Below are 27,470 nucleotides of genomic sequence, written 5' to 3'. Positions count from 1 at the left end.
CAGGAAGCCGCTTATCAAAGGAGCTGCTGCCTCTGCCGCTTCCTCTCCCTCCTTCCCCCCACCCTGCCTGCCGCCCACACACCGGCCACATCACCCCTCCCCATGGCCAAACCCCGGCCCTGAGCCTGCAGGCACAGCCCTGACACCCCCCAAAGCCCGGGGTGCCCCACTTGGGGGTGTGTGTGGGGGGCCTGTGCCAACGCTGTGGCTGTGGCCAGGGCTGGTGAGAGCCCCTGGGGGCACAGAGAGGCGGCTGGGAGCTGCTGTGGGGCTGCACAGGGTTGAGGTGGGATGTTGAGGTGGGATGTTGAGGTGGGATGTTGAGGTCAGATGTTGAGGTCAGATGTTGAGGTCAGAAGTTGAGGTGGTGCTGCCCTGCGGTGTCCAGAGCCCACCTGCCCCAAAGGGTGACTCCTCCTGCCCTTGCCACCCTGCCATACTCCTTTGCCAGCAGGCCATAGCCCCTTGCCTAGGCTGTGCATCAGCCATTCCCCATCCCGCTGTGGGGTGAGCCAGGGCTCGGTGCCTCCCACTCTCAATGCCTGACCATGCACACAGTGGTCCTTGTGCCACCTCACCATCCCCCTAACCCGTGTCCCTGTGAGTGCCACCACCACCCCTCTGCACTTGGGATCATCCCCAGACACCCTAGGGAAGACACACGGGCTCTCCCTCCCCAGAAGGGCAGGGAAGGGGGTGTATTTGAGGGGTGCAGGTCCCTGGAGGGTCTGGCTCAGGTAGGACAGCTCTGCCCTTGGGGCACTTCACATCCTTCCCTTGATGCCCAGCTGCTGCTCTTCCTGTTTGTCGTTGCCGGTCTCTGCACAGAGACACTGTGACACAGAGACACTTCCTTCCCCTTCTGCCCTCACCTCTCTGTGCTGCAGCAGCTCCTGCATTGTCCTGAGCAGCCACCACGGGACACAGACCCCCCCATCCCAAATGCCTTTTCTGCCTGGCTGCCCTGCTGGCTCCTCCTTCCACCTCCCCTGCAGTGAGGAGGCTGGAGGGCAGCACTGGCCTTCAGCAGCTGCATTTTGGCCCCTTTTTCCCCAAAGCAGATGGGAACCTTTCACTAAAACGTGATTTTATCCAAGAAACAAGGTCAAGCTGTAAAAGTGTGGAAAAAACCCTTTTATGGAGGCCAAGGCCAAGAGCTCCCTGTGTGCTGCCAATTGAAGTGTCCCAGCCTGTGTCCCAGTGTGATTTCAGAGATCTGATGGCCATTGCAAAGCATTTGGGATCCTCACAGTGTCCCTTTTGCAGAGAGCAGCTCCCAGCTTCAGGTTGGGACTCATTCCTCCCACTAAAGCCCAATCCTTGTGCCCACTCCAGCCTCCTGAGCACGACTGTCCCGTCCCAGCTGCCCTGATCCACACACTCTCTTCACTTCACACCCTCTGAGTCACCTCAGCACAGGCAGACACCCAACTAGCCCCCAAAACACAGCCACTGCCCCTTGCTCTCACTCCCCAGGGTCTGCCCCCCGCACCACTGCCTCAGGGCATCTGTCACCTTTGTGTCCGGCGCTCTGGCAGGGCCGGTCCAGCTCCCGCTGACACGACTGACGGGCTCAGCACGTCCTGCAGGATTTTGGACGCTGCCTGAGCATCGCTCACGGGCTTGAAGGTGAAACGGCTGCCTGAGCATTCAGCAGCCTCCGCTCAAAGCGTCCGCTCGGCTCCCGGAGGGCGTGGGGAAGGGCTGTGGGATGAGCACCAGCATCCCGCAAAGCCTGGGCACGGCGGGGAGCGGGGGCTCCGCGGCAAGGGGACCGCCGGCAGCCGGGAGCTGCGGGATGCACCTCTGCACCGGGAGCTGCGGGAAGGATCAATGCACCGGGAGCTGCGGGAAGCACCTCTGCACCGGGAGCTGCGAGATGCACCGCTGCACCGGGAGTTGCGGGGAGCACCTCTGCACCGGGAGCTGCGGGGAGCACCTCTGCAACGGGAGCTGCGGGGAGCACCTCTGCAACGGGAGCTGCGGGATGCACCTCTGCACCGGGAGCTGCGGGAAGGATCAATGCACCGGGAGCTGCGGGGAGCACCTCTGCACCGGGAGCTGCAGGAAGCACCTCTGCACCGGGAGTTGCGGGGAGCACCTCTGCACCGGGAGCTGCGGGGAGCACCTCTGCAACGGGAGCTGCGGGATGCACCTCTGCACCGGGAGCTGCTGGGAGCACCTCTGCACCGGGAGCTGCGGGATGCACCTCTGCACCGGGAGCTGCTGGGAGCACCTCTGCAACGGGAGCTGCGGGATGCACCTCTGCACCGGGAGCTGCTGGGAGCACCTCTGCACCGGGAGCTGTGGGAAGGATCAATGCACCGGGAGTTGCGGGAAGCACCTCATCACCGGGAGCTGCAGGATGCACCTCCGCTCCGGGAGCTGCGGGATGCACGCCTCTTTCTTTGCCGAAGAACGAGGTCTGGCTGCTCCAGCTGCCTCCCATTCCCAAGGACAGCCCCGGCAGCCCCAGCCCGTGCCCGTGGGGCTGCGGGAGCGCAGAGCCCGCGGAGCAGCGCGGAACGGCGGCCTGAGCCCCGGGGCATCCCGCCGGGATGGGGCTGATCCCGGGCAGAGAGAAGCGGAGGCAGCAGAGGACGTGTGACCTTCCTCTGGTGTGTGCAGCGTTTGCTCCCGCTGCAAATGCCGTTTGGTTTTCCTCCGGGCATCCGCCACTGATGTTGCCAGCTCCTGCACTCCTGCCCCTCTCCTCAAGGAGAGCCAAGAGGATGATTAATCACCTGGATTTCTTGCTTAACTGTTGGGGTTGGGGTTTTCTTCTTTGCATAACTACTTTAGGTGTCTGGAATGAGCTCTTCATCTGCAAACAAACTGAGCTTGCTTCCAGCTTTGCAAGCAGCAAGGCAGAAGCAAAGTGAGTCAACCACCAGCCCCGTCTCTGGGGTCAGCAACAAGGCAGAGTGGGTGCTGCTGTGGGGTGAGGAGGGGTGCCTTGGCTCCCCTGGGAAAGGTGTTCTAGTGTGAGGATGCTTTATGTCAACGTGCTTTACTCCTCCCCTCATGTGGGAACAAGCTCCCCTCATTCATTTTAGCTTCATGCCTGAAGTTGAGGGGTGAGGGTAGAGGGGATCTAAGCCAGCACATGGGGCCAGATCTCCAAGGAGCTGAGACTTTGACTCTTTATCCAACAAATGCCAATGGAGGGGGCACAGAGGCACAGCAAGAGCCATGGGGATGAGGCTCCTTCATCTCCCAGGCCACACTGCTGCGGGGTGAGAGGCCCCAGCCCCAGCCCTGGCAGCATCCTGCTCAGCCACGCGTTTCTTGGGCTTGTCTGGCACTTCCCTGGCTGCCTCTGAGGGCACTGTGCTTTCAGAAAGGCTGCCTGGAATGTTTTGGATGCCTCAGTTTCCCCCAGGGAGGCAGTTGTCTGCTGTTCCTGGGAAGCCTGGCAAGGTGGCAGCAAACAGTGGCTTGTCCCAAGCCAAGAGACTCCCAGGTGTCTTCTCAGGAGGCTTTGGACCACAGCTCCTGCTGCAAGACCGTGAGAGGTGCATGGGCAGGAAGGTGGCTCCCAGGAACAAGAAACCCCCCCAAGCCACTCTCCATCCCCAGAGCACACAGGACAAAGCAGCTTCTGATGAAAAAAGGCACAAAAAGGCCTGCAAATGCCCATGGCCCACGGTGTTGTTCATCCCCACATCCCTGGGCATTGCTATGACCTGTGCTTTCCTCTCCCCACAGAGCTGCCTCCAGCCCCTGGGGTTGTTTTCTCCTGGGGACACTGAGCGTGGTGACCCCTGAGTGGGTGCAGAGGCCATTATCAATAACAGGAAACAAACTTGTCAGGAGGGAGAGAGCTGGTAAGAAAGGAAGCGGTTAGAGAGCAGCCACTTCCATTTCTGCTGTGCACCCACACGCTGCCGGGCTTGGGGAGTGGCCCTGGCTTTCTGCACACTTATCTGGCCTGGGATCAGCAGGGAGCCTGTCACAAAGGGTGCACAGATCATCTCCCAGCCCCTGATAACAGCTAGAGAGAAGATAGTAAAGTAGGGATGGTTAAAAATAGCCCACTCTCAGCTAATGAGCCTGTGCAGTCGGTGCAGGGAGTGAAGGATGCCAAGCTTGTCACTCCCCAGGGGCCAAGTTTCTTCAGCAGCCCACGTGTGTGATGCTGACTGGCCCCAGCACAGGGCAGGGAAGATGCACCAGCAGTTTCTGTGTGGAGTTTTGTAGGTGGGGGTGAGCTGGGGCTGTCTGAGGCACCAGCAGTACAAGGTGAAGCCAACCTGAGAGACCCCAGTGCCTCCAGTTCCCAGCTGCTGGTGTGTTGCTGCTGGGCAGGAGGCATCTTTTCTCCATGTAGATACTTCCCCACTCATCCTGGTAGCCTCTTCCTCTTTTCTTAGGCAAACTGCAGAGCTGAGGCCTGTCAGATCTGGAAGCCATGTGTTCCAGAGCTTTCCCTGCTGTTTTCTATGGTTTTAAGGCGAGACATCCCCTGCAATGTGAAGCTGCTGCCATGCCCCGATTATGCAGCACCCAGCAAGATCCTGAGCATGGAGAAAGAGCCCTTCTCCTCACCCTGAGCCCCATAGCAAGAGCTCTGCCTGAGCACAGCAGGCCATGTCCTCCAGATGGGACATGCACCCAGGGTCACCTGAGCTCCATCACACCTGCAGATCAGAGAAAGGCTCTGGATTCACATCCTCGATCCTCCAGAGGCTCTGGAGTTGTGTTATCCCAGCTCCAGAGAGCAGAAATACTCCTTTCAGCCCATTGTGGGGAAGCCATGGTGCCACAAATGCGCCAGATCAGGAGGAACAACTAAGGATCTGCAAGCTCTTTAGTGTTTTATTCTGTTGTTGGGGAGAAGGGGGGTCCCCAGCTGCTGGTGGGCACCTTTCCTGACTGCAAGTGCAGGTGGCAGAGGGTGGAACCACACAGCTTTCAGCACTGGAGAATAAATCAAGGCAGCAGCTGGTGGCACCAGAGCCCCTGATAAAAGGCATCTGGCATGGTGCCTGGGAGAGTTTTGCTTTGCCAGCACTGGCTGAGCTGCAGGCAGCAGCTCTCTGCATTGTCCTTCCTCCTGTGAGGAGATGCTGCGTGTGGGGCTGCATCCTGCAGGGTTGCCTGGGCTCAGGACCAGCCATATCTGCCCCTTTCTCCATTCCTGCAAGGGTCTGGTTTATGTTTCTGTCACTGTCAGAGTGTGTGTGGAGCCAGGATGGACCCTGAGGAGCTCCAGATGGATCCTGTCTTCCAGGACTGATCCAAGCAGCAGCAGCCGCCCCGTGTGTCAGCATCCTCCATGGGTCACACAGTCCCCAGGGGCTGATGCTTAGAGCTGCCTTTCAGGGTAGACTCTCTGCCAACAGCCTCCTTTTAACAGTGGTCAGCAAAGGAGAGGAAAGATGATGTTTGAGATGAGCTGAGAACCCTGGAGACACAGTGAGATGGTCCCAGGTGGGACAGAGGGGAGGCAGGAGAAGAGATGGGGGAGCTGGGCTGTGGGCTGGGGCAGGGGAAGGCAGCGGGTGCTGGGTGAGCAGCACCCCAGGCAGTAGCTGTGTGCAACTGCATCCAGGCTCTGGGTGAGAGAGGACAGATCCAAGGCTGGAATGGCACCAAAGCTGTCCAGGGCTCTGCTGAGTACCCCAAGAGGGCCTGTCAGGGAGGAGCAGGGGTGGCAGAGATGGAGACATTGGCTCCACACTCCTGGGCTGTGTAGCAGTGGTGTGCCATGACTGCCCAGTCCTCATCCCCTGCCCTCAGCAGCAGCCTCTGGGAGCAGTGCTGGGCTTTGGGGCTGAGCTGGTGGCCCTGCATGTGCTGAGTTTGTCAGGCCATGGAAAGCTGTCCATAAGCAATGCCAGTGGGGCTGGGGAATTAAGTGGCATCCAGCCTGCTTTGGCCTCAGTAAGAGCATGTGTTTATGGCTCTTTCAGCCCAGAGGGTAGAGGATAACACTCTCTCCTGCTGCAGGGCTCTGGTAAAGGCCACAGCTAATCCTGGGGACAGTCTTTTGTCAGCTTTTTCTCTGCCAGATGTCAAGCAGTGGGAACTTGCTTCCTCAGTGAGGGTCTGCTGTGGGACCAGGCTCTGCATGGACGAGTCCTCTGCCCCAGTGCTGCTGGAAGAGCTGCTTACACAACAGGAAACCACTGGACCAGGAAAAAAGCAGTCCAACATTCCCTTCTTCTGCAGTGTTTGTTGTTTTAGGCTCTCCCAGACAAGTGGCTGAAGCCGAACAGCAGCTCAGCTGATCCCAGCCAGGCTCAGGGCAATCCATCCTGGGCCCAGGAGCCAGCCCAGCCCAGCTGCACCCATGGGAGAAGCAGGACAGCGTGGCTTCGTAGCCCAGATGCCAAACACTGTGCTAATGACAGCCCAGGGAGAGATGAGGGAGCTAAGGAACGTTTGATGTGTCCCCGTTACCACCTGCTGCCTGCTCTCCCTCCCTCCCCTCCAGCAGCTGAGCACCTCTGCTTCCCCATGCACAGGGAAACTGAGGCAGGTCAGGTGTGTCCCAGCTCAGAGGTGACAATCATTTCTGTCAGTGCTCTGGTAGGGAACAGCTCTCCAAGTCTGGCATCTGGGATAGTTTCCAAGCCCCACAAACACTTCATTGCTCCCAGACACATCGTTGGGGTCCCCAGACAGACACAGCTGAGCTTTGTGTCACTCAGTGAGACCCAGGGAATGGTCTCTCTGTCCCAAATCGTGCAGCAGAGGCTGTGGCTGAAGGGACAGACACTTCACAAGGATCCACAGCAGGAAGCAATAGAGGAGGCTGATCCTGCATCCTGCTTCACCCCTGCTCCAGAAGTGCAGCATCTGCCTGGGGAGCCCATGCTTGGGCCAGCAAAGCCTTTGGCAGTTGCCAGTGAGACCCACAGCCAGGGCCAAGACACATCCCAGGAACCACTGTGATGGGTGAATGAACCTCCAGCAATGCCCAGGTAGCAGCTGCCCTGGCCCCAAACCCCCTCAGCATGGGAAGGTGGCTGAGGCTGAGCTGGGGGGACTGGAGCTGGGCTTATGGCTGCTCCTGTGAGGAGGCAGAGCTGTGGGTTTGGGGTGTGATGCAGAAAGCAGCAGGCACCGCTGACAGCCAGAGAGATGGGCTCCTGGTGTGTTTGGCTCTGGGTGCTGTGGGGGATGCCAGGAAGAGGCTGAGGAGCTGCTGAGGCTGCAGCTGTGCCAAGGGGAAGGGAGCACCCCTGGGTGCCCACCACAGCACAGGACAGCCACGTGCAGACACTGGTCCCTCAGCTGTGCCCTTGCACAGCCCCATCCTGCCCCATGCCCAGGGGCCCTCCGAAGCCTCACAGCTACAGGGACATGTGCAGAAAGGCTCAGCTGGCACAGCCTGGTAGGCTCCAGCCTGGCAAGATCTATCCCAGCAGGATCCATCCTGGCTGGAGCAGCCTGGCAAGGCTCATCCTGGCAGGAACAGGCAGTCAGCAGCCCGGGGTGGCAGCGCTGGCATTGCTGTGAGCTGCTGGCAGCGATGAGGAGAGGGAAGGCAGCCAGGCAGCACCCATGGGATAGTGTCTGCCCTTTGCCCCAGCTGCCAGGCAGGGAGGATGGGCAGGCCCTGTGTTTACTCCTCCAAAAAGGAGACCTTCCTCCTGAAAACAAAACCTTTTGTGTGCAAATGCAGCCGTCTGGTAGGTTTGTTTTTATACAGGAAGCTTTGAACCAGAGGGCTGGGGCTGGTTTCATTTTGAAGTGGGGTTGTTTGGTTCATGGCAGTATTTTGGAAGCTGAGCTGCTTTCCAGCTTTGGAGGCTGTGTTTTCAGGGAGCTGCTGAGCACAGAGGGCTTCCTTCCCTCCCTGCTGTGCAGGCAGGCTGAGGTCTGAGCCAGCACTGCCTGCCCTCTCCCTTTCTTTGCAGAGCTCAGCCCAGCTGAGGAGGGGGAGCTGCTGGTGGGGATGGTGCCTGTGGTGGGGATGCTGAACCCCCTGAGTGGTGGCTGTACCATGTGGGATTGGAAAGGGTCAGATGCAGAAGCCTCCTGCCCTGAACTGCACCACAAAGGGAGGAACCTACTGCTCTGGTGTGGGGCTGAGTCTGGCTAGTCACAGAATCTCAGGGCTAGAAGGGACCTTGAAAGATCATCCAGTGTAACCCCCTATTCCTCTTGTGAGGAGGCCAGAAACAGAAGCTCCAGGCCTTGTTCCCAGCTGATATGGCAGGAGACAGGAGTCCTCTGCTCACTGCCGTGGTTTCTGCAGCCCTTCCAGCTGCATCCATCAAGGTGGGTGATGAGATGCCTTGGGACCTGCTCTCACCGTCCCAGCTTTCCTCCAAAGACCCTTTTCCTTGCCCCCAGCTGGCCACTCACTCACCAGAGTGAGAAATGCCATCCTGGACCAGCTTTTGGGCTGTTCCTCACCTCCTGAGCCAACTTACTGAGTCCTCTCCACCTCCCCATAGATGTGAGGCTGAGAGGGACCAGGATGGTGGCTCAGGGCAGCAAAACCTTCAAGCACTGAGCCCACAGACACCTTCAGGGCTGGGGGTGTCTGCCCTGGGACTCTCCCTCCCTTCCTTTCCAGCAGCACCATGAAGAGATGCTCGTTGGCATTCGGGGTGCCCCAGCCCAGCCCAGCCCCGCAGCCAGGGCACAAACCCAGCCGAGGCGCTGGGAGCGGTGAGCTGTGCCCTCAGACCCCGCAGCAGAGCCATCTCCTGCAGCTGATCCCTCCCTCCCTGGCATCCTGCAGCAGCTCTGGGCGAGCCCAGGCGGCTTCTCCCGCCAGACCAGCCCAGACTTGAGCGTCGGGGCCGCGCTCGGGCGGCAGCGGGAGAGCGAAGCGCCAGGCTGCCAGCGCCGGGCTGCTGGGGACGGGGCACAGACCACGCTGGGGATGCCCAGTAGGACAGGTACTGAGCCCACTCCTTGCTTCTCCCCCTTTTCCCAACCTTGGGGTTGAAACCTGGGTGAGCGTGGTGGGGAAAGGATCAGGGGCTCCGGTGAGCTGTGGCACAGCCCATGGCAGCACGTGGGCAGCCCCTGGGCTCATCCTGCCTGCGTGGCTGTGCCAGGGGCAGAGCTTGGCATTCTGTGGCCGTGCCTGTGCTGGGGAGGGTGGGTCTCGTGCCCAAAGCTGCCCAGCACGGTGGGCACTGGGGATCTGCTAAGTCATGGCTACTTTTTCTTCATGGCTGCTTCTTGTTGTGTGAGCAGGGCATCCTGGTGGCACTGGGTGCCTTTGCTGCCAGCCCCTGCTGGCACCGCATCCCTAGGGGGGAGCAGAGCCCCACAGGCTGTTGGTGATGGGGCAGGGGGTTTGGGGGCCATCCAGGTGCTGTAGGTGTGGGGTAGGAGCTCTCCTGGCTGCTGTCAGCCCTCTCCTCCCTGTGCCTTTTGGGGAAGGGGCCTCCTGAGCCCGCTCAGCCCCGGGCAGCCCCCAAGGCTGGGGCAGAGCAGGTCTGCCCGGCTCAGCCGGCTCTGGGTGCGCTGAGTCACCGCAGCCCTGCGCACCCACAGCCACCCCGGGCTCTGCTGCCAGCACCCAGAGCGAGCACCAGGAGCTCAGAGCATCCCCCACGCCTGGGAGTCGCTCCTGCAGCTCTTGGCCACCCCTCAGCCTGGCCAGCACGGCCCTGGCTGCCCTGGCACAGCTCTGCCCTGCAGAAAGGGAAGTGCTCAGGGCTTGGCAGCGGGCAGGAGCCCGGCAGCAGCGCTGGGGCTGCACCAGGAAATGCTGAAACGCTCGCAAAGGGTTGAAGGAGCATCCCAGTGCTCCAGGGCTTCATGCTGCTGAGTGGTGGCGTGTGAACCTGGCAAAGAGAGAGGTCCCAGAGGCACCTGCAGCCTCCACAGGCTCTGCCCCAGGAGCAGCCTGTTCCCCTTGTTCCTCCCTCGCAGCCCTGGGCAGGGCTCGGTACCTCAGAGGTGGCAGAGGGGAGAAATCGTGGCTGGAGGCAGTTCACAGCACTGGTGGGCACAAGGAGAGACAGGGACTGGCAGGACAGAGACTGGAGGAGTGTTGCTGCTGGGCAACAGGAGCCTCAGAGCTGCTCCCAGCCCAATCCCGGTAGCACCAGTGCCCTGCAGCGTGTGCATCACCTTGTCACAGGGTGCCAGGTGGGATTCTGCCCAGGGAGGGATGGCAGAGCTCCCACAGGGACAGGAGGGCTCCCTGTCCACGTGTGGGCACAGGTTCCTCTGTGCATTGCTCGTGGCAGTGGGTGCTGTGGGCACACACTGCTGCCCATCCCAGTGCTTCCCAGGGAGAGCCCCTACTCCCCCCTTTCCCAGTGTGGATCAGGTCTGGAAGCTGCTCAGCAAGGAGAAGGTGCCACCAGCTTCATGCACAGGGCACCTGAGTAAAGGCCAGTGCCTGGAGTACAAAGGCAAACTGGAGGGAGTCTCAGCCCTGGTCTGAGTTTGGCACTGCCCAGGAGAACTGTCCCCTGCACTGTAGCTACTGTCCTCCAGAAGCAAGCCCTGAAACCACAACCATGGGCACACTTCCAGACGTCCCCTTTGCCACCTCTGCTCCAGCCTGCATGATCCCACTGGCTCACCCTTGCAGGAGGCTTTGGCTGCCCAGCCCCATGGTCCCACCACAGCTCTCTGGAGCATCCCCCACCCCCCACCCCTCGTCGTGGCCTTTGCTGCTTCACGGAAAATGTGATGACTCGGCAGCCCTGGAGTTTCCAGGCCTGCTTCCAGCTGCTGGGTGGAGAAACCTCCTGCAGTTGTTTTTGGGTCTGGCACAGCTGAAGGTTTCAGTGTCAGGGGGACCAGAGGGGAGCTCTGGCATCCCAAGCTGCAGGCAGCTCGCTCTCTGTCCTTGCCCACCGTGGCACTGGGGTGACCAAGGAAAGGGCAGCACTGGCACCTAATGAGCAGCTGCTTCTGTCCAGTTCAGAGGCTGCTGGACCCTGTGGCGCCAGGGCCTGGGTTTGGCTCCCACCAGCACTTTGGGCTGTTCCCACCACAGGCACAGCACAAATTCCCTGAGCTCAGCGAGCACAAGTGCCAGGTCTCCAGGGCTAAAGCAGCTGAGCTGGTCTGGTGTGTGCCCGTGGGCAGGAGGTGCCCTGGGACGGGCCACCAGCACGTGGAGGCTGCAGAGGCCACTGAGACACAGCTGTGTCCATGCCTAGAGCTCAGTCCCATCTCAGAGGGCAGCAAGGAATGGTGCAGGGCATCCCCCAAGCCCTCCCTGTCCTCCTGATGGGGAGGTGTGGGGCAGTGGCACAGCATGGCAGCAGGCTCCAGGGCCATGGGGACACTGTGCTCCAGGAGTCCTCAGCTCAGAGAGCAGGACAGATCCTTTGGTCTTTGGACAAACCAATGCCCAGAGAAACTGCCTTGGTGGTGAAGTTGTACCCCCATGCAGGGCCATGGCAGCAGAAGCTGTTTTCCACATCCCAGCTCCATCCCACCGAGCTGGAGTGGCCAAAGGTGAGGATGGGCAGCTTTGCAGAGGTCAGTGGCCAGGAGCTCTGGGGCTGGGGGCAGCTGTGGTGAGTTTGTGCAGGCTCAGCTCACTCCCCAGCAAGGCAGGAGCAGACCTGGCCCAGCTGGAGCTTCCCAGGATGCCAGGGAGTGGGTTTGCCCTCTTGCTGGCCTGGAGCTACTCTTTGGTGTGCTCTGAAGCCAGAGGAGCCCCAACTTCACTCTGTAGCCTGGGAAAACCTCCCAAGGACACAACCTTCTGTCACCTGCCTCAGATACCAGGGGCCACCAAGGCCCTTCACCCTGACCTCCACCCTCAGCTCTGTCAGCTCCTCTGGCTTAGCTCTGGGTCCCTCTTGGCCCATCCTCCACTGTGCTCTGACCCTCCATGACAGCAGACAGCCCCCTGCTCCCCATCCAACGTGGGGTCACCTCTCAGGGCATGTTGCCTGGCAGCCTGCACCCTGCCACAGCCCTACAAGGGGACAATGCCCACTTCTGCAAACACCTTTAGGGATCAGGCAGCAGCAACCTCCCGCTCTGGGCCCCTGGGTAAACCTGGCAAAGCTGCTGCAGGGAGCTCCAGCCTCCTCCCAGCTCTGGAAAGGGGCCTTTTAAAACAGTGCTCAGCCCACCAGAGGCACCAGCAGCCAGCCCCAAACCTCCCTCTGCCTCAGGCTGTGGAGGGGAACTCTCTCCCTGTCCATCTGTGTGTCTGGAGGATGTCGACATCCCCTCCAGGATCTGTGTGCAGCACCCAGCTCCCAGGAGGGATGGGCAGCTCACAGCAATGGCCAGCAGCAGGATGAGTGCCCCTGGCTGGCTGTGGCACTGGTTGATGGGGCATCCCCATCACTCCAGGTGCTGCGAGACCATAGTCCCAGATCCCAGGGGATCCCCAAGAGCCCGAGATTTTACCATCACCTCAGCACATGAGCCACTTGCATTTTGACATTCATTCCTTCCCAGAGCTGGCAGTATTAAGGATGAAAAAAGCTCACCAGCTCTGGAGACAGGGCATGGACTTCTGCTCCCACTTTGGCCTCCATGGCCAGGGTGCAGGGGGAGAGCAGGTCAGGGTATAGAGACTCAAAGGGTCTCTGCTTGTTGGGCTGTGCCTCCCTGCTTGAGGAGGGAAACCTGAGTCATTAACAGAGGAGAGGAAGATGACAAAGGACCCCTCAGTGCTGGGCTGAGCAGCAGGGCCAGGGCTCCTTTACCCTCAGCCTGCCCCAGGCAGGGGGCTGGACCACGGCAGAGACGTGACTGTGATCACGGACCAGGATTCCTGGCACCAGTCCCATTTGGCCAGGACCTGGGGAATTAACTGTCCCCCCATGCAAAAGCAAAGGGACTCATGTGCTCTCTCCCTTTTTCCAGCTGGCCTCATCAGCTTGGGCACTGTCAGAGGTTTGGGGGATGGACCTGAGGCTGGAGATGGGTCCCAGACTGGAGCCCTTGTGTTCCCCTCTCAGTTCCACACAGGGGCTGGCTGGGGCTTCTCTGTGTCTTTAGCCAGGCTCTGGGAGCTGATCTGTCTGTCACAGGTCTCACTTGACAGACCTCTGAGTATTTTAGGGAGGCAACTTGCTGTCCTGGAGCCAGCTGGGGGGATGTGTTCCACACAGACAGCTCAATGGCTCACAGCAATAAGCAGAGCTTGAATAGCTCCTGTTGGTGGCCATGATGGCTACTGGGACAGACTCCCATGGCCACACAGGCTGTGCTGGCTTCCAGGATAGATTCCTCATTGAATCTCTTCCAGCACTGTCCCAGATCTCCAGTGCTGATGTGAAGCCAATGGCATCTCTGCTCTGAATCAGAGCTGGCACCCTTCCACGCTTTGCACAGCCCCAGCACAGCCCCACACGATGCCCAGCCCTGTGCCAGGCTCAGGGGTACTGGGGGTGCAGCTCCTCCAGCCTGTGAGCACACAGGACACAGCTCAGACCCAAACAACCCTCCCATGGGCAGAGTGTGGTCCAGGGCATCTTCGTGCCCGTGGGATGCAGCACACAGGAACTTCTCACATGTGCCCCCTCCCCTCCCAGCTCCAATCTGCCTGTGCCATGAGCATCACACAGGGGCACAGCTCTCCCTCCTCACCCAGTGCCACCAAACCTCCCACTCCCAGTCAGAAATTCATGTTTATAGAGCTAAAGGGTGCACAACTGTGCCAGGCACAGACAGCCCTAGGGGCACAGCACCCTGACCCCCACTCCTGCCAATCCTCTCACCAGCATCCCAGCTCCATTCCAGCTCCATCTGAGCCAGCATCCCAGCTCCATTCCAGCTTCATCCCAGCTCCATCCCAGCTCCATCTGAGCCAGCATCCCAGCTCCATTCCAGCTTCATCCCAGCTCCATGCCAGCTCCATCTGAGCCAGCATCCCAGCTCCATTCCAGCTTCATCCCAGCTCCATGCCAGCTCCATCGCAGCCACGCTGCCGGAGGCGGCGATCGCCCTTCCTCCCTTTGCTGGGGGCTGGTTTGGGCACTCCCTTCCAGCTCAGAGCCGCCATCTGTCCTGTCCTGTCCTGTCTCCTCCCCTCTCCTCCCCTCTCTGCACCAACTCCCACAACTCTGCAGAACTCCTTCCGATGGCCAGGCCGGGCTGCAGCTGCTCAGAGCCTGTTCCCCGCTCCTGGCAGCAGCCAGCTCTGTGCCAGCAGCACTCAGGGGCTCACACACACACAGACACACACACACACACAGAGACACACACACACAGACACACACACACACACACAGACACACACACGCTGGATTGTCCCTGCCCAGGCCGGCTGGCAGGGCTGATGGGCGACTCACTGACAAGCCACACTGGTCCCCACTGATGCCACCCGCTGAGCTGCGCCCGGGGAGCGTGTGGAGACGCGGCTCCTCGCTGCCATGGGAGAAAGGGCTGCCTGGGGGTAGCCACAGCTGAGAAGCGACCCTCCAACAACTTGTCATCCCTTTGCTCTGCAGCCACCCCGGTCCCCATGAAGCCGCCGCTGCTGTCGCTGCTGCTCCGGTGCATGCCGTGGCTCCTGGGCGCGCTGGCACAGGTAAGCCCCAGCTCCTCTACCTCCCCTGTTTGTCGGTGCAGGCTCTTGGCTGGCGGTGAGGGGCTCTGCACAGTGCTACCCCGCTGAGCAATGACGGCATGTTTCTGGGCTGCCTCTCCAGCCCCGCAGCTGCACCAAATTAGCGACGTTTGCAATTACGAGCTGGCTCTTGCCTCCACTCCCCTCCCCCGCCGCCTCCTCTCCCGTGTCCATCCCGTCTCGCCTGGGAGCGGAGCGTGTTGCTGCTGCCATGGCTGCACCGCGGCTCCTGGCCCTGGGAACTGGCGCTTGCTGTGCACGGACTGGGCTGCAGCCCCTTTGCTCCTCACAGCACCGAGGCTGGGGATGAGCCAGCCCGCAGAGCTCGGGGGGAAGCAGCTAAGGCAAGCTGCTCGCTCCTCCGTGGCTTGTTGCAGGACAGGGAGTGGGCAGAGATGTTTCCTTTAATGTGGAGGGAACCCTCAGCCTCGAGCTGGGCACACCCTGCTCGCAGCAGACGTGGGCAGATGGGCTCAGTGCCCGCTGCCCTGTGGGGTGATGGCTGATCTGGAGCTCTCAGGCCAAGCCTCGGCTTTGCAGCCTGTGTGGGGTGAGGTTTAGGGTCCCTCCATCCTCCCCTCCACGATTCTGTAGAGGGAGTGAGGTTGTCAAAGCCTATCCAGAGCTCCTTCCCTTTCTCCCCAAATCCTCCCCTTGTGGCCTGGCTGTTTTGGTGGGATGTCTTCCCCTGTGGGCATGGCCTCCTGTTGCCCTGCAGTCCCAGGACCTGTGCAGAGGGCCAGGGCAGCCCATGAACTGCATCTGCTGAGGCTGTCACCCTGCCTTGGCTAGGGAGGCTGAGGAGAGCAGTGACTCGGGCTTGGCTGCAAAAAGGGGTCACAGTCCCCAGAGGGCCACAGCCCTCAGCTGGCATGGTGGGGTGGGAGCTGTGCCTGGCTCAGGGCATCTCTCCCTGGCACTGGTCTCACCTCACCGTGCCCCTCTCTCACTGGACACCTTCTACCCCAGGGCAAGGGATGCAACCGGACGGCACGGGCAGGGCTGGAGGGTCCCGACGCACACGGGCCTGGAGGTAAGACCAAGAGGTTCCCAGGGGGGTCTTGGTGCCCAGGAGCAGTGACTTGGGCAGATGTGCTGGGCCAGGACTCAGGAGTTAGGAGTAGCTTTGTAAACAGTCTGCTTTGGACTGTGGGCTGTGGATCATGGGCAGGGATCCTCCTCCAGCATCAGCCTTATGGAGGGCAGCAGGAGAGGCAGGCAGAGCTTCAAGCTCTCTCTCCTTCCCGTGGGCTCCACAGAACCCTGATGCTTGGCTGGGCAGGATGGTCCTCCCTGGGGCTGTGCTGAGCTGGAGGGGGGCAGAGCACTGCTGTGTCCATGGGGACAACCCAGTGAAAACTCTCTCAGGTGCTCTGCAGGCACCAGTCAGGGCGTGGGGTGACCCCTGGATGTGGCTGTCTGGGATGTGGTTGGCAGAGCTCAGCTAGAGGGACATGAGCAGCATTGTGACCGTGGGTCTGAGGGCTGCAGGATGCAGTGCTGTGTTCATGGGCCTCAGGGCTGCACACAGAAGGTGATTGCCAGGTGATGGACAGAGGTAGGAGGTGCTGTCTGTAGGAAGACTGAGAGCAGCAGACAAACATGGGTGGAGAACTCATACCTACATGATAAGAAAGAGCCTGCAGTGAGAAACCATCCCTGTTTGAACTCCCTGCAGGGCACAATCCTGTGATAATAATTTGCTGCTTCTGGGTCTCTATTTACAACCAGGAGAGCCCAGGGCAGCTGGCCCAGGTGTAGACACCTGACCCCTGGACACCCAGCTATGTTCACATAACCCTTCCTCAGCAGTCAGTCCCTAACTCTGGACCTGAACTGCTCAGGGATGGCACTGAGGCCTCTCCCATGAGGTCTATGTGCTCTTCTTGCATCTAACTCCCCCAGTCCCCTTTGCACCCATCTGCTGCATGAAGCTCTGGGCATGGCAGCAGCCTCCAAACAATGGCATTGCAAGTTGTGTGTAGTTCTGGAGCTGCTGAGCTTTGTGGGAAGGCCACACACAAGGGTGAGCAATCCCAGAGGTGCCCCTACCCTGGAACTCACCCCACACAGCTCCCTCCCCTTTGCCTGTGCAAAGGCAGCCCCAGGGCAGACCTCTGGGGCAGTAGCTGTGCTGCTTAAAGCTTTCTTGCCATGCCAGATCACATGTGAGCCTGTTGCAACATGTTGCACATCATAAATTTGAAGTGCTAATTATGACACTAATGTTTTGTTAGCACTAGAGCTGCTCTGGTGTTTCCCAAAGGCTGGAAGCAGTAGAGAGTTCCCAGCAAGGCTGGGATGGGGATTGTGTAACAATCTGCTTGTGGAGGCAGAGAGGCAGAGATGGAGTGACCCTGCAAGGGTCATGTTGCCAGATTGGACCCAACAGACAGGCTGTGTCTGGCTCCTCTTCTTGAAGGTGCTTCCTGAGCAATTCTAAGGGCAGTGCAAACCTGGCCCCACATTTCCATCCTGTATGCAGTGTCCTGCTCTCCCTGTGTCAGCTCTGCACTGGGCAGGGCAGGGGATGTCAGTGCCTGGATCCCTCCAGAGCAGCCTTTACCCTCTCCTCTGTAAGAGCCAGGCAGAGACAGACTATTGCAGGGACCATAACAGCCCCACTGCCTTACCCACCCTGCTTCCTCACTGTATTGCCTCTGCAAAGTGGATCCAGAACCCTTCCACAAGCTTTTAGGGGCTCAGACCAACCAAGGAGGAGGGCAGTGGATTATACCCAGCCAGGGCAACTTTCCTGCTGTAAAGCAGGGCTGTCTGTGCAAAGCATGTGATGGCCTGAAGCCTTCTGCTCTTTCTGCAACACAGGGGAGGCTCCATGCTCAGGAGCATCTCTCACATGGTGCCTTTGACCCCAGTCCAGGGGAGTTTCTGATGTTTCCTATGTTTTCCAAAGGCTGTTTGGAGTCCCTGGGGTTTGGGAGGGCCTGGCCAAAGCTGGGCAATGCCCATGGGGTGGCCTGTGCCAAGGTGTGCAACGAGGGGAAGTGGGCTGGGGAGCCTGACCCTGCAGGGTGACAACCCAGAAGCACCACAGCTGAGGGCTTTGGTTTTGCCTCTGCAGGGACCCTCCTGAACGTCAGTGTGAGTGACCATGGCCGGTCAGACTCCCTCCTGCTGTCCTGGGATGAGCCAGAGGAAGGTGCTGAGGGCTACTCACTGTCCCTGTCCTCGCTGGGGTCTGGCCTGTCGCTGCAGAATGCCTCTGCCACAGCCAACACCACCAGCTTCTGGTTCCATGGGCTGACCCCTGGCATGCACTATGAGATCAAGCTGACAGCCACACTGGCCTGCATGGAGACCACCAGCCAGACAGTGACAGCACAGACAAGTAAGAGGTTCCCCAGGGAGTGCAAAGATCTCAGTGCTCCCACCAATGATTGTCACAGCTTGGGAGGGTGGGAAGTACAGGTGTGTGTGGAGTTCCATGAGCTTTTCCTCACTTCTATAAGGATTAGGCTCCTTCCCTGGTCCCCAGAGCTCCAGGGGTCATTCTCATCCATGTAGGGGGAGAGTCCTGTCCCTGCAGCTTGCAAGGGCAGGATTCATACCCCGTCTTCTGCAATAATACAGCTCATGGTGGACCAGCCTATGCCATGGACTGCAGAGAGCTGAGGGGTGAGAAATGTCATGCCTGGAGGTCTAGAAAGAGCTACAGGGAAGTAGCATCTGCCCCGTGGTTTTGGCACACCTCTGTCAATCAGTGGCTCACCCACCCTGCCTTGCTCAATGCCCTCTCTGGTGCCAAGGACTAGGGGAAGGAGGCAGGGCTGGTAAGCCCAGAGCCCAAGTGAGGTTGGGAGTCCTTAGCTCTATCTCTGTGGGATGTTATTGAGTAAATCAATGCAGGTGAAGGTGGAAAACATATAAAAGGAGAGTAGGGGGGGAGGGAAGGTGTCAGACAGGAGTAGTGGCTGCAGGAGGCAGGGGCCCATGGGAAGATAGGTCCATGGGGCTAGCAAGAAGGGAAGAGCTGGCAGCAGAGGAGCTCACAGCCAAGTGCTGATGGCTTTGCCTTCCTCAGCACACACCTGGGGTGCTGCCTCTGCCCAGCTCAGAGTCACCATGCAGAGGCTGATCCAAAGGGGATGGTGCAGCCCCCGTGGCCCATGGGAGACTGGTGAGCCGCCAGGGAGGTGATGGGGCTCCACTCAGGGGATGGAGCTGGCTGGCAGCACCTTGCCAGGTGAAGACACCCTCCCACCAGCCCTTGAGCGACCTCTGCAGGTTGGGCATCACCAGACAACGACCCAACAGCCTGTGGGGCCGTGTTCCCTGCAGGTCCCTCGGCCGTGCGCAGCCTGAGCCTGAGCAGCAGCAGGAGCTCTGGGGAGCTGCGAGCCTCCTGGGCACATGGGCACGGCCAACGGGACAGCTACCACCTCAGCCTGTACCACAGCCACTCCCAGGCACTGCTCAGGAACGTGTCCCTGCTGCCCAATGCCTCCACCTTCCTGTTCGAGGGGCTGCAGCCTGGCAGTGAGTACGCCTTGAAGGTCAGCACGCTGGCAGGATCCAGCCAGGCCAGCACCAGTATCCACCAGTGGACAGGTAGGGAGTGATGGGACTCAAGGAGGAAGGGTTTGGCAGGCATGCTGGTTAGGCTGGCAGAGTGGGAGAGGAGGTCTCCAGGCTCGGGGTGGGGAGTTTGTGTGGGATGAGGGTCTTTCACAGCCTGCTGTGAGCCCAACGTGCTGGACCAAGGGGGAAACCTCACACCTCTGTCCTGCCTGGCAGGACCTGCAGCTCAGGTTTGTGTGCTTCATGTGCCCCTGGGAGAAGGGCAATCTGGGCATCCTGGCAAAAGATCTTGCTTGGTGGGAGCCGCATTAATGATGCATTCCCCAGGCTGCCACCCCCTCTGCCCTGCAGCCTGACACTATGGAGGGACCTCAGGAATCCCTCAGCCCACCTGGAAAGGGAAATGGGAAAGGCTTCCCTCAGCAAACCCCTGCCAGACCTGCAGCCCTCATGCCAGCACAGAGAGTGGCTGCATGCATAGGGAGAGAGGAGGGTCTGGGGACCCCCAGCACTGAACTTGGCTGCCTTCTGCTTCTCCCCTCAGCTCCCTCCATCCCCACGCAGCTGCGGCTCAGCCCAGGCTCCAGCACCAGCCTCGTCGCCTCCTGGGTGGGTGCTGCAGGGGCTGCCTGGCTGCACCTCGCCCTCCACAACCTCCTCACTCAGACAGTGACCACCACGCTGTCAGCACGGAGGGGCCTCACCAGCTACACCTTCCAGCACCTGCAGCCTGGCACCCGCTACTGGCTGGGGCTCAGTGCCATAGCTGGGCCCTACACCATGGCAGGGCCCAATGCCACTGCTTGGACCTGTGAGTATGACAGTCAGGGGTGGGCAAGGACCTTGGTGGCCCTGGATTCCTCTTAGATGCTCATCCAGCATCTTGAATACAAAGAGCCAGAGCCCTGAGTGCAGGGGGTGGTTCTGCTTGGACCTGACTGAAAGCTGCTCCAGGACCTGGCTCTGGGACATTGTGACAGTGGGGCCAGTGAGTTCTCTGGCAGGTGGATTCCCAGTGCTTCTCCCTGGGGTGCACTGGGATCAGCTGGGATGCACTGGGATCAGCTGGGATGCACTGGGATCAGCTGGGTGCACTGGGATCAGCTGTGGCATCATCCTGAGGAGGAGGATGGAAGGGCAGCAGATCCCACTGGTGCTTGGTGCAGCTGGGGCTGGGCTCTCACAGGCCTCAGGGCAGCAGAGAACATAGGGCAACAAGGGGAGAGCAGCTTAGTGGTTTGAGATGAGTGTTTCTGGAGGGAAATGGACCTTTGGTCCTCTTTGATTACTGCCAAAGGTACATTTTGGTAGCACCTGACAAGCTCATCATGGTGGATATTCCTGATGTGCTGAGTGCTGTGCAAACACAAGGAATCCAGCCTCTGGCAGGTCAAGAAATTGAGGGTAGCCCTCCCAACCCCTGCTAGTTGCACCATTCACCCCCACAGCTTCCTCCACCACCTTCCAGCCTCAGGCTGCTAAAAGGCCTGAGAGAAGGTGACTTCCAGCACCACTGCTCTGGTTTGCTGCTCACACCATGTCCATAGCACTGCAAACACTTCTGGCACTGGACTTGCTCTCCCAGATGTTCCCAGGAAAGCTGGAGGGGGATGGGGGTGCAAGCCTGGGCTGCTGAACAAGGCTCATGGCCAAGGCCAGCAGAGTGTTGGCCTCCTCTACTGAGGAGCAACAAATCATGGAGGTGACAAGCTGCAAACTCAGGGCTGTTATGGCCAGTGACTCATCCTGGCTCTGGGCAGAGAGGCTGGTCAGGTGTATACTGGAAGGTACACGAGGTAGGTGACAAGTCTCCAGCTCTTCCCCACTCTGCTGCCAGTCTGGGAAGCTGAAGCTTGCTCCCTGCTGACTGCAGTTGGGATTTTGGAAGAACTCCACAGCCCCAGCTGATTGGTTTCTGCTGTGAAGTGAGTCTGACTTGCTCACTTGCTGTTTCTGTCTGTGGATCTGACCTACAACTGAGCAAAAGTCCCTGCTGCCAAATGACTGAGCCAGGGGCATGTGGCCAGGACAGTTCCTGGGAATATCAGGGAGCTGGTGATGGACACCAGTGGAGAGGAGGGGGGAGGCTTTCAGGAATTTCCCAGCAGGGCTGCCAGCTTTGTCTGGGCTCTGCTACATCAGGAAAGGTTGTGTGAGGGAGTGGAAACAGCATGCTCTGAAAGGATGTCCATGGCTGGATGTAACCCTGCAGATAAGGAAGCAAGAAGAGAGGATTGGGGATGTGTGGGACGCCCAAAATCACAGAATCACAGCATGGTGGGGGTAGAAAGGGACCTTTAGAGCTCATCCAGCCCAACCTCCCTGCAGAAGCAGCTCCCACCTAGATCAGGTCACACAGGAACGTGTCCAGGTGGGTCTTGAAGCCCTCCAAGGAAGGAGCCTCTACACCCTCCCTGGGCAGCCTGGGCCAGGGCTCCCTCACTGAAACACTGACACAGTTTTCCTTTGTGTTTCAATGGAACTGTTTGTGTTCCAGCTTCATCCCATCACCCCTTGTCCTGTCACTGGGTGCAACAGAAGAAAGTGCTGCCCCAACCTCCTGACACCCACCATTTAGATACTTAAAGATATTAATGAGCTCCCCCCTCAGCCTTCTTCAGGCTGAACAGCCCCAGGTCCCACAGCCTTTCCTCACAAGGAAGATGCTCCAGTCCCCTCAGCATCTTGGTGGCCCTGCACTGGCCTCTCTCCAGCAGTTCCCTGTCCCTCGAGCTGGGGAGCCCAGAGCTGGCCCCAGGACTCCAGATGAGGCCTCAGCAGGGCAGAGCAGAGGGGGAGCAGAACCTCCCTCAACCTTCTGCCCACACTCCATCCATTTCCCTTCTCTTCCAGACCCGCTGAGCCCTGGGAATGTGACCCTGAGCAGCACAGGGGAGAGGGGCTCCTTGCAGGCTCACTGGACCACCCCAGCAGGAGAGAGGGACCTGTACCTGGTGACACTGCAGGAGGGAGAGGCTGATGCCCTGACCAGGAACATCTCTGTCAGTGGAGACAGCAGCCAGGTCACCTTCCACGGGCTGAGGGCTGGGCAGCAGTACTCTGTGCAGGTGACAGCAGTGGCTGGGCCTCACCGGGCAGCAGCCCACAGCACAGCAGCCTGGACACGTAAGCAAAAAGCTCTGGGGTCTCCTTTCAAGGCCATTTGTGCCTGATGGAGGGTCTGGTGGCCAGAGGGAAGCTGGTGGGATGGGGAGGGAGCAGAGGTGGGGCTGTGCAGGGCAGTGGCACCTGGTCTCAAGAGCAGACAGTGGGTCAGAGCAGCAAAATGTGCTGTCCCACGGTTCCTCTCGAGGCTGGGCTCCTTGGGAGGCTCATGCTGGGTGGTGTCAGGCATGAATCAAGACCAGATCCTGCTCAGTAACTCCTGGAGTCAGTGTTTGGCAGGTTTCAAGCCAGTTTCTCCCCTCTGCTCCCTGCAGCTGGTTTGGTGCAGAGTGAAGCATCACGCAGAGCCCTGTGTCCCTGTGCACAGTCCCTCCTGGGTGACTCGTGGAGCTGTGGCTGGTGCTGCCCCAGAGCTGCCACCCAGGGAGGGAGGGTCTGGAGCCTTTAACAGCACGTGGAGGCACTCATCCAGCCCCTGGAGCCCAGGGCAGCAACAGGCTCTCCCTGCATGCCTGTGCTTGGTGGGGTTGTGTGGGCAGTCTGGCTGACGTGCTGCCTCATGCACTGACACCCCATCCCATCCTCATCCCTTGCAGAGCCACTGGCACCATCTGGTGTGAGTCTGTCCAGCCAGGGCAGCCCCTACAGCCTATTAGCCAGCTGGGAGGAGGCAATGGGAGAGGGCTATGTGCTAGCCCTCAGCCCCATGGAGCACCCCATGAAGAACAGCTCACTGCTCAGAGGTGTCACCAACTTCACCTACAAGGGCCTTAACCCTGGGACTCTGTACACCTTTGAGGTCAGCACCGTGGCAGGGCCCTACACATCCCCACCCCAGCGTGTCACCAACTGGACATGTGAGTACCACAGCCCTCCTGGCAACCAGTCCCAGGGCTCCTGCTGGAGCCTGCCCTTCCCCATGGTGTCTTGTCTCAGGGACTGTGATAGCGTGGGTCTTCTGCAGCTTCATGCAAGAAAAGGGCAAAAGGCTCAGGAGGAAAGCAGAGGTGCTGCTGGATGTGTCTGACCATGGTCTGGGTCCAAGTCACCCAGTGCAAGGGCCAGCAGAGCCCAGTCCCCTCCTCCTCCTCCTCCCTCAGGCCAGCCTCCTGCAGCACTGTGTCTGCCTTGGGCTGCCTCTCCACTCTCCTGCTCCACATCATCCCACCCACTGCTTCCTCCAGAACAACCTCTCCCCATGCCAGTTTGAACTCTGTGCTGGCCCAGTCCCTGACAGCTGGGTGTGAGGGTATCAGACCTCGTGGGTGGCCATAGCAGAGGTTTTGCCCAGGGAAGGGGCTCCAGCACATGTGGGGCTGCACTTCGTGCAACTGTGACTCTGGACCTTTCCTTTCCCAGATCCTTTGCCCCTGGAGCAGCTGAGCCTCAGCAATCAGGGCCACAGCACCTCTCTGCAAGCCTCCTGGAGAGCAGCTCCTGAGGGCAGCACTGGCTACACAGGAACCCTCTGGGAAACCAAGTCCTGGCAGCGGGTCAGGAACGTGACTGTGGGGAACAACTGGACAAGTGTCACCTTTGAGGACCTGGTCCCTGGGCGACAGTACACACTGGAGATGGCAGCTATGGCTGGGCCTTACCAATCCCCTGTGAGATCAGCCACAGACTGGACATGTGAGTGTGAGGCCCCTTCCCCAAGCCCCCTGTGAGCTGCAGCTCTGGGTTGCCAAGGAGAGCAGAAGGCTCATGGCATGGAAGCAAGGCAGAGCGTGGGCCATGGTGGGGGAAGCAGGGGCAGGGATGCATTGACAGAGTGGGAGGACAACTAGAAACACACTCAGCCAGGTTGGAACCAAAAGGGTCTTCAGGAGAAGCCTCCAGAAAGAGTAATCATTTCCAAATGGGACCCAGCAGGGGAGGCAGGGACCTGCTCCCTTGTTTGAGGTGGAGCAGAAGCTCAGGCTGTTCTGGGTTTTGCTGGACCAGGGCTGATTTCTGACCTGAGCCCACCAGGGACAGGCAGCAGGGAGGTTCTTGGGGCACTTGCAAAGCCCCTCACTCCACACTGAGCCCACCCCTTGCTGTCTGCTCCCTCCCAGACCCCTTGGCCCCAACTGGCGTCACCCTGACTAACACCCGCCGCCCCCTGGGACTCGCTGCCTTCTGGGACAAGGCTGCTGGTGATGTGGATCAGTTCCACCTGCAACTCTACAGCAAGAGCCATCCAGCACAGAGGAATGTCTCAGTGGGGCCAAACACCCACAACTTCACGTTCCTGGGGCTGTCTCCTGGCGTTCAGTACTTCCTGAAGGTCACCGTCCTCGCTGGCCCGTACAGATCCTCGTCACACTTTGCCACTGAATGGACATGTGAGTGAGAAGTGTCCCCATCCTCCTGCAGGGATGGGACATCCTGGCACTGCCTGAGTGCTTGGGGAGGGCTCTGGTGAGGCCAGCACACTCCCTGCATGTGGCAATCGGAGCATATGTCACGAGTCAGATGCTCTGTCCTGCTCAGAGGTCCCAAAAAGACCCTTTTCCCCAGCTCAGACTTCTCCCAGTCAAGCTGAACCTTCTACCTAGACCATTTGTGATCTCAAGGCCAGCTTGGGACTGGTGGGAGAGGGAGCATAGGGTCTCACATGGGTTTGTTGCTCCCTCCCCATGGAGCAGAGCAGCCCACTGAGGAGCTGAGTGATGTCTGAGCACAGCGACTGCCTGACATCAGTGCCACGGGGACAGGCACAGGCAACTTGCATCTATTCCAGGGCAACAGGAGAGCTGGCTTTAGCCCCATGTAGAGGTGCAGGCTCTGTCCTGGCTTCCCCAGTTGTTTTCCTCCACCATCTCATGGACCTCCATGCTATGTTTCCCTCTAGATCCTCTGTCTCTGGCTAATGTGACCGTACAGCCTGGGCAGAGACCCCGGGAGCTACACGTGAGCTGGGTCGAGTCAGGCGGTGGCAGAGACCACTTGGTACAGCTCTCAGTGGCTGAGTCCCTGTCCATCATCAGGAACGTGTCTGTGCCCCGTGGAGTCACCCAGCTGGACCTGGGGGGGCTGGTGCCAGGCTCCAGGTACCGCGTGGAGATAATCTCTCAGGCTGGGCCCCATCGCATCTCCTCTCAGACTGCCGTCGGCTACACGGGTAGGAGCAGAGCTCCTCTGCACCCACCCCTGGCACCCAGCCTGCCCCTGCCCTGCTGAGGGGCTGGGCACCAAGGAGGGAGGGAGGTATCCCAGGGCTGTTGGTGCAGGAGAGCTCTGAAACCATCTCCCCACAACCCCGTTGGTGTCCATCTCCTACTCATTGGTTGCGGTGGGATCCTCAGGTGCTGCTGAGCCCACACAGGGGCTGCCCCACACAGGGGGCTCAGGCTGAGGGGGTGATGCACTGTTACCACCTCAGACACAGGGAGCAGCTTTGATCTGGGAGCAACCTGCTGATCTTAGCAGTCTTTGGACAGTGTGTTAGATGCCCATGGTCCTGCAGCTCTCAGCTTCATTCCCAAACTAGAGTCAGTCCTGAGCATCCTTTGTCTCCTGTAACTCTGTTTCTCTCCCACAGTCCCACTGCCACCTCTGTCACTGTCAGCACACCCTGTCAGTGCTGCCCAGGCTCTGGCTGTGCACTGGGAGAGCCCTCCTGGGCAGAGGGACAGGTACCTGCTCAGTGTGCACGAGGAGGGCTCCTCTGCAGCAGCAAAGAACCTGGAAGCAGGGAAGGACAGCACCAATGTCACCCTGGCACAGCTGGCACCAGGAACTTGCTACCTGGTTGAGATCTGGGCAGTAGCTGGGCCCTACCACTCTCTCCCCAAGAACATCACTGGCTGCACAGGTGAGCATCCCTGCTGCCCAGGGTAGCTGGGTGGGAGCACTGCTCCAGAAGGGAATGGCAGTCAGTGTTGGCACGCAGGGAGAGGAGAGCACCCTGGCATGCTGCTGGTGATGCAGTCAGTCACCTCCTACCTCTTGGGCACAGAGTGCTGGCTGCCCAGGGAATGCCAGGCTCCTCCCTGGAGATGTCTGCACCTTCAGAACTGCATCTTTTTCTCTCTCATCTGTCTGTCTTTCCTCACAGTTCCTGCTGCACCCACAAACCTGAACCTTACCAACCCAGGCAGCTCCTCAGAGCTTTACCTGTACTGGAAGGAGCCCCCTGGCAGAAGGGACCACTATCGTGTTACTCTGCACAGCCTCAGCACCCACAGGCTTTGGGTCCAGACCTTGAGTCCAGATGCCCAGAACATCAGCTGGACTCACTTGGAGGCAGGCAGCAGGTTTGCTGCACAGGTCACTGCTGTGAAAGGCTTGTTGGAAGCTTCCTCCACCAATGTCACCCAATGGACACGTGAGTCTCAACCTGAGCCCTGCAGAGCCCCCACTGCCACCATCCCCATCCCAAACTGTCCCCACTGTGCCCCTGGCTTCTCCAGGGCTGTCCCACCTTTCTGCTCAATGTCCTCACCTCTTCCCCAGCACAGAGCCAATCCCCTCTACTCACCCCAAAGGCTCTGGTTGCATCCTCTGCTGTTGTAGAGTAAATAAGTGTTACCATAGAATAGTTTTGATTGGAAAAGACCCTTAAGATCAAGTCCCAGTCCACCCCTCACCCTGCCCAGCCCAGCACTAACCCCTGGCCCTCAGCACCTCAGCTCCACAGCTTTGGGATCCCTCCAGGGCTGGGCACTCCCCCAGCTCCCTGGGCAGCCTGGGCCAGTGTCCTTCTGGCAGAGAGGGGCCCAACACTGAACACAGCACTTGAGGTGCAGCCTCACCAGTGCCCATTACAGGGAACAATCCCTACTGTGGTCCTGCTGCCACAGCAGTGCTGCCACAAGCCAAAATGCCATTGCCTTGGCCACCTGGGCACTCTGCTGCCATGGCCAGCTGCAGCCCCTGAGGCTGTTGTGCTCAGAGCCATGTGCACTGTCTCCTCATTTATCCCCCTGCTTCTCCCTGGGAGGATCTGTGGTGACCACCCTGCAGTGGGAGCTCCTGCTGGAGGAACCACTGAGTACACAGTTGCCTCATGGCTCTGAGCAGCTAGTGGTGGCACACAGGAGCTGACCATCTCCCTGTTGCTTTGCAGATCCCTTGGCCCCTGCCAACCTCACCCTGGGCAGCCCCTCTGCCTCCACTCTGCAGGCCTCCTGGGCAGCCACAGGGAGAGGAGCAGAAGGCTTCGTGGTGGATGTCTATGTCACAGCCTCCAGCAGCCACGTTGGGCACGTGGTGCTGAGTGGGGATGTCGGGGGTCACACCTTCAGGAACCTGAGCCCTGGCACCCGATACAGCGTGGCAGTGAGAGCCACAGCTGGGCCCTTCCATGCCAGCACCCTCAATCTCACCCACTGCACACGTG

At 59.7% G+C, this 27,470-nt stretch overlaps 1 protein-coding gene across 1 annotated transcript in view; it reads left to right on the top strand.

Moving 5' to 3' along the window:
- The first annotated feature begins 8,764 nt into the window (after positions 1–8,764).
- LOC104555575 (receptor-type tyrosine-protein phosphatase V-like) overlaps positions 8,765–27,470 on the top strand; it is a 38,081-nt gene continuing 19,375 nt past the window's right edge. Inside the window, exons 1-14 of the mRNA XM_062013688.1 lie at positions 8,765–8,861; positions 14,361–14,440; positions 15,449–15,512; positions 17,562–17,828; positions 18,779–19,048; positions 19,563–19,829; positions 21,872–22,144; positions 22,741–23,001; positions 23,504–23,776; positions 24,202–24,471; positions 24,981–25,250; positions 25,671–25,943; positions 26,187–26,456; positions 27,198–27,467. Of these exons, the coding sequence (XP_061869672.1) occupies positions 8,846–8,861; positions 14,361–14,440; positions 15,449–15,512; positions 17,562–17,828; positions 18,779–19,048; positions 19,563–19,829; positions 21,872–22,144; positions 22,741–23,001; positions 23,504–23,776; positions 24,202–24,471; positions 24,981–25,250; positions 25,671–25,943; positions 26,187–26,456; positions 27,198–27,467 (3,124 nt within the window). The 5' untranslated portion in view covers positions 8,765–8,845. The remainder of the gene's footprint in view (positions 8,862–14,360; positions 14,441–15,448; positions 15,513–17,561; positions 17,829–18,778; positions 19,049–19,562; positions 19,830–21,871; positions 22,145–22,740; positions 23,002–23,503; positions 23,777–24,201; positions 24,472–24,980; positions 25,251–25,670; positions 25,944–26,186; positions 26,457–27,197; positions 27,468–27,470) is intronic.

This window comes from Colius striatus, chromosome 22 (assembly GCF_028858725.1).
Source record: "Colius striatus isolate bColStr4 chromosome 22, bColStr4.1.hap1, whole genome shotgun sequence".
Lineage (NCBI taxonomy): Eukaryota > Metazoa > Chordata > Aves > Coliiformes > Coliidae > Colius > Colius striatus.
This window is presented reverse-complemented; position numbering and strand designations above follow the sequence as displayed.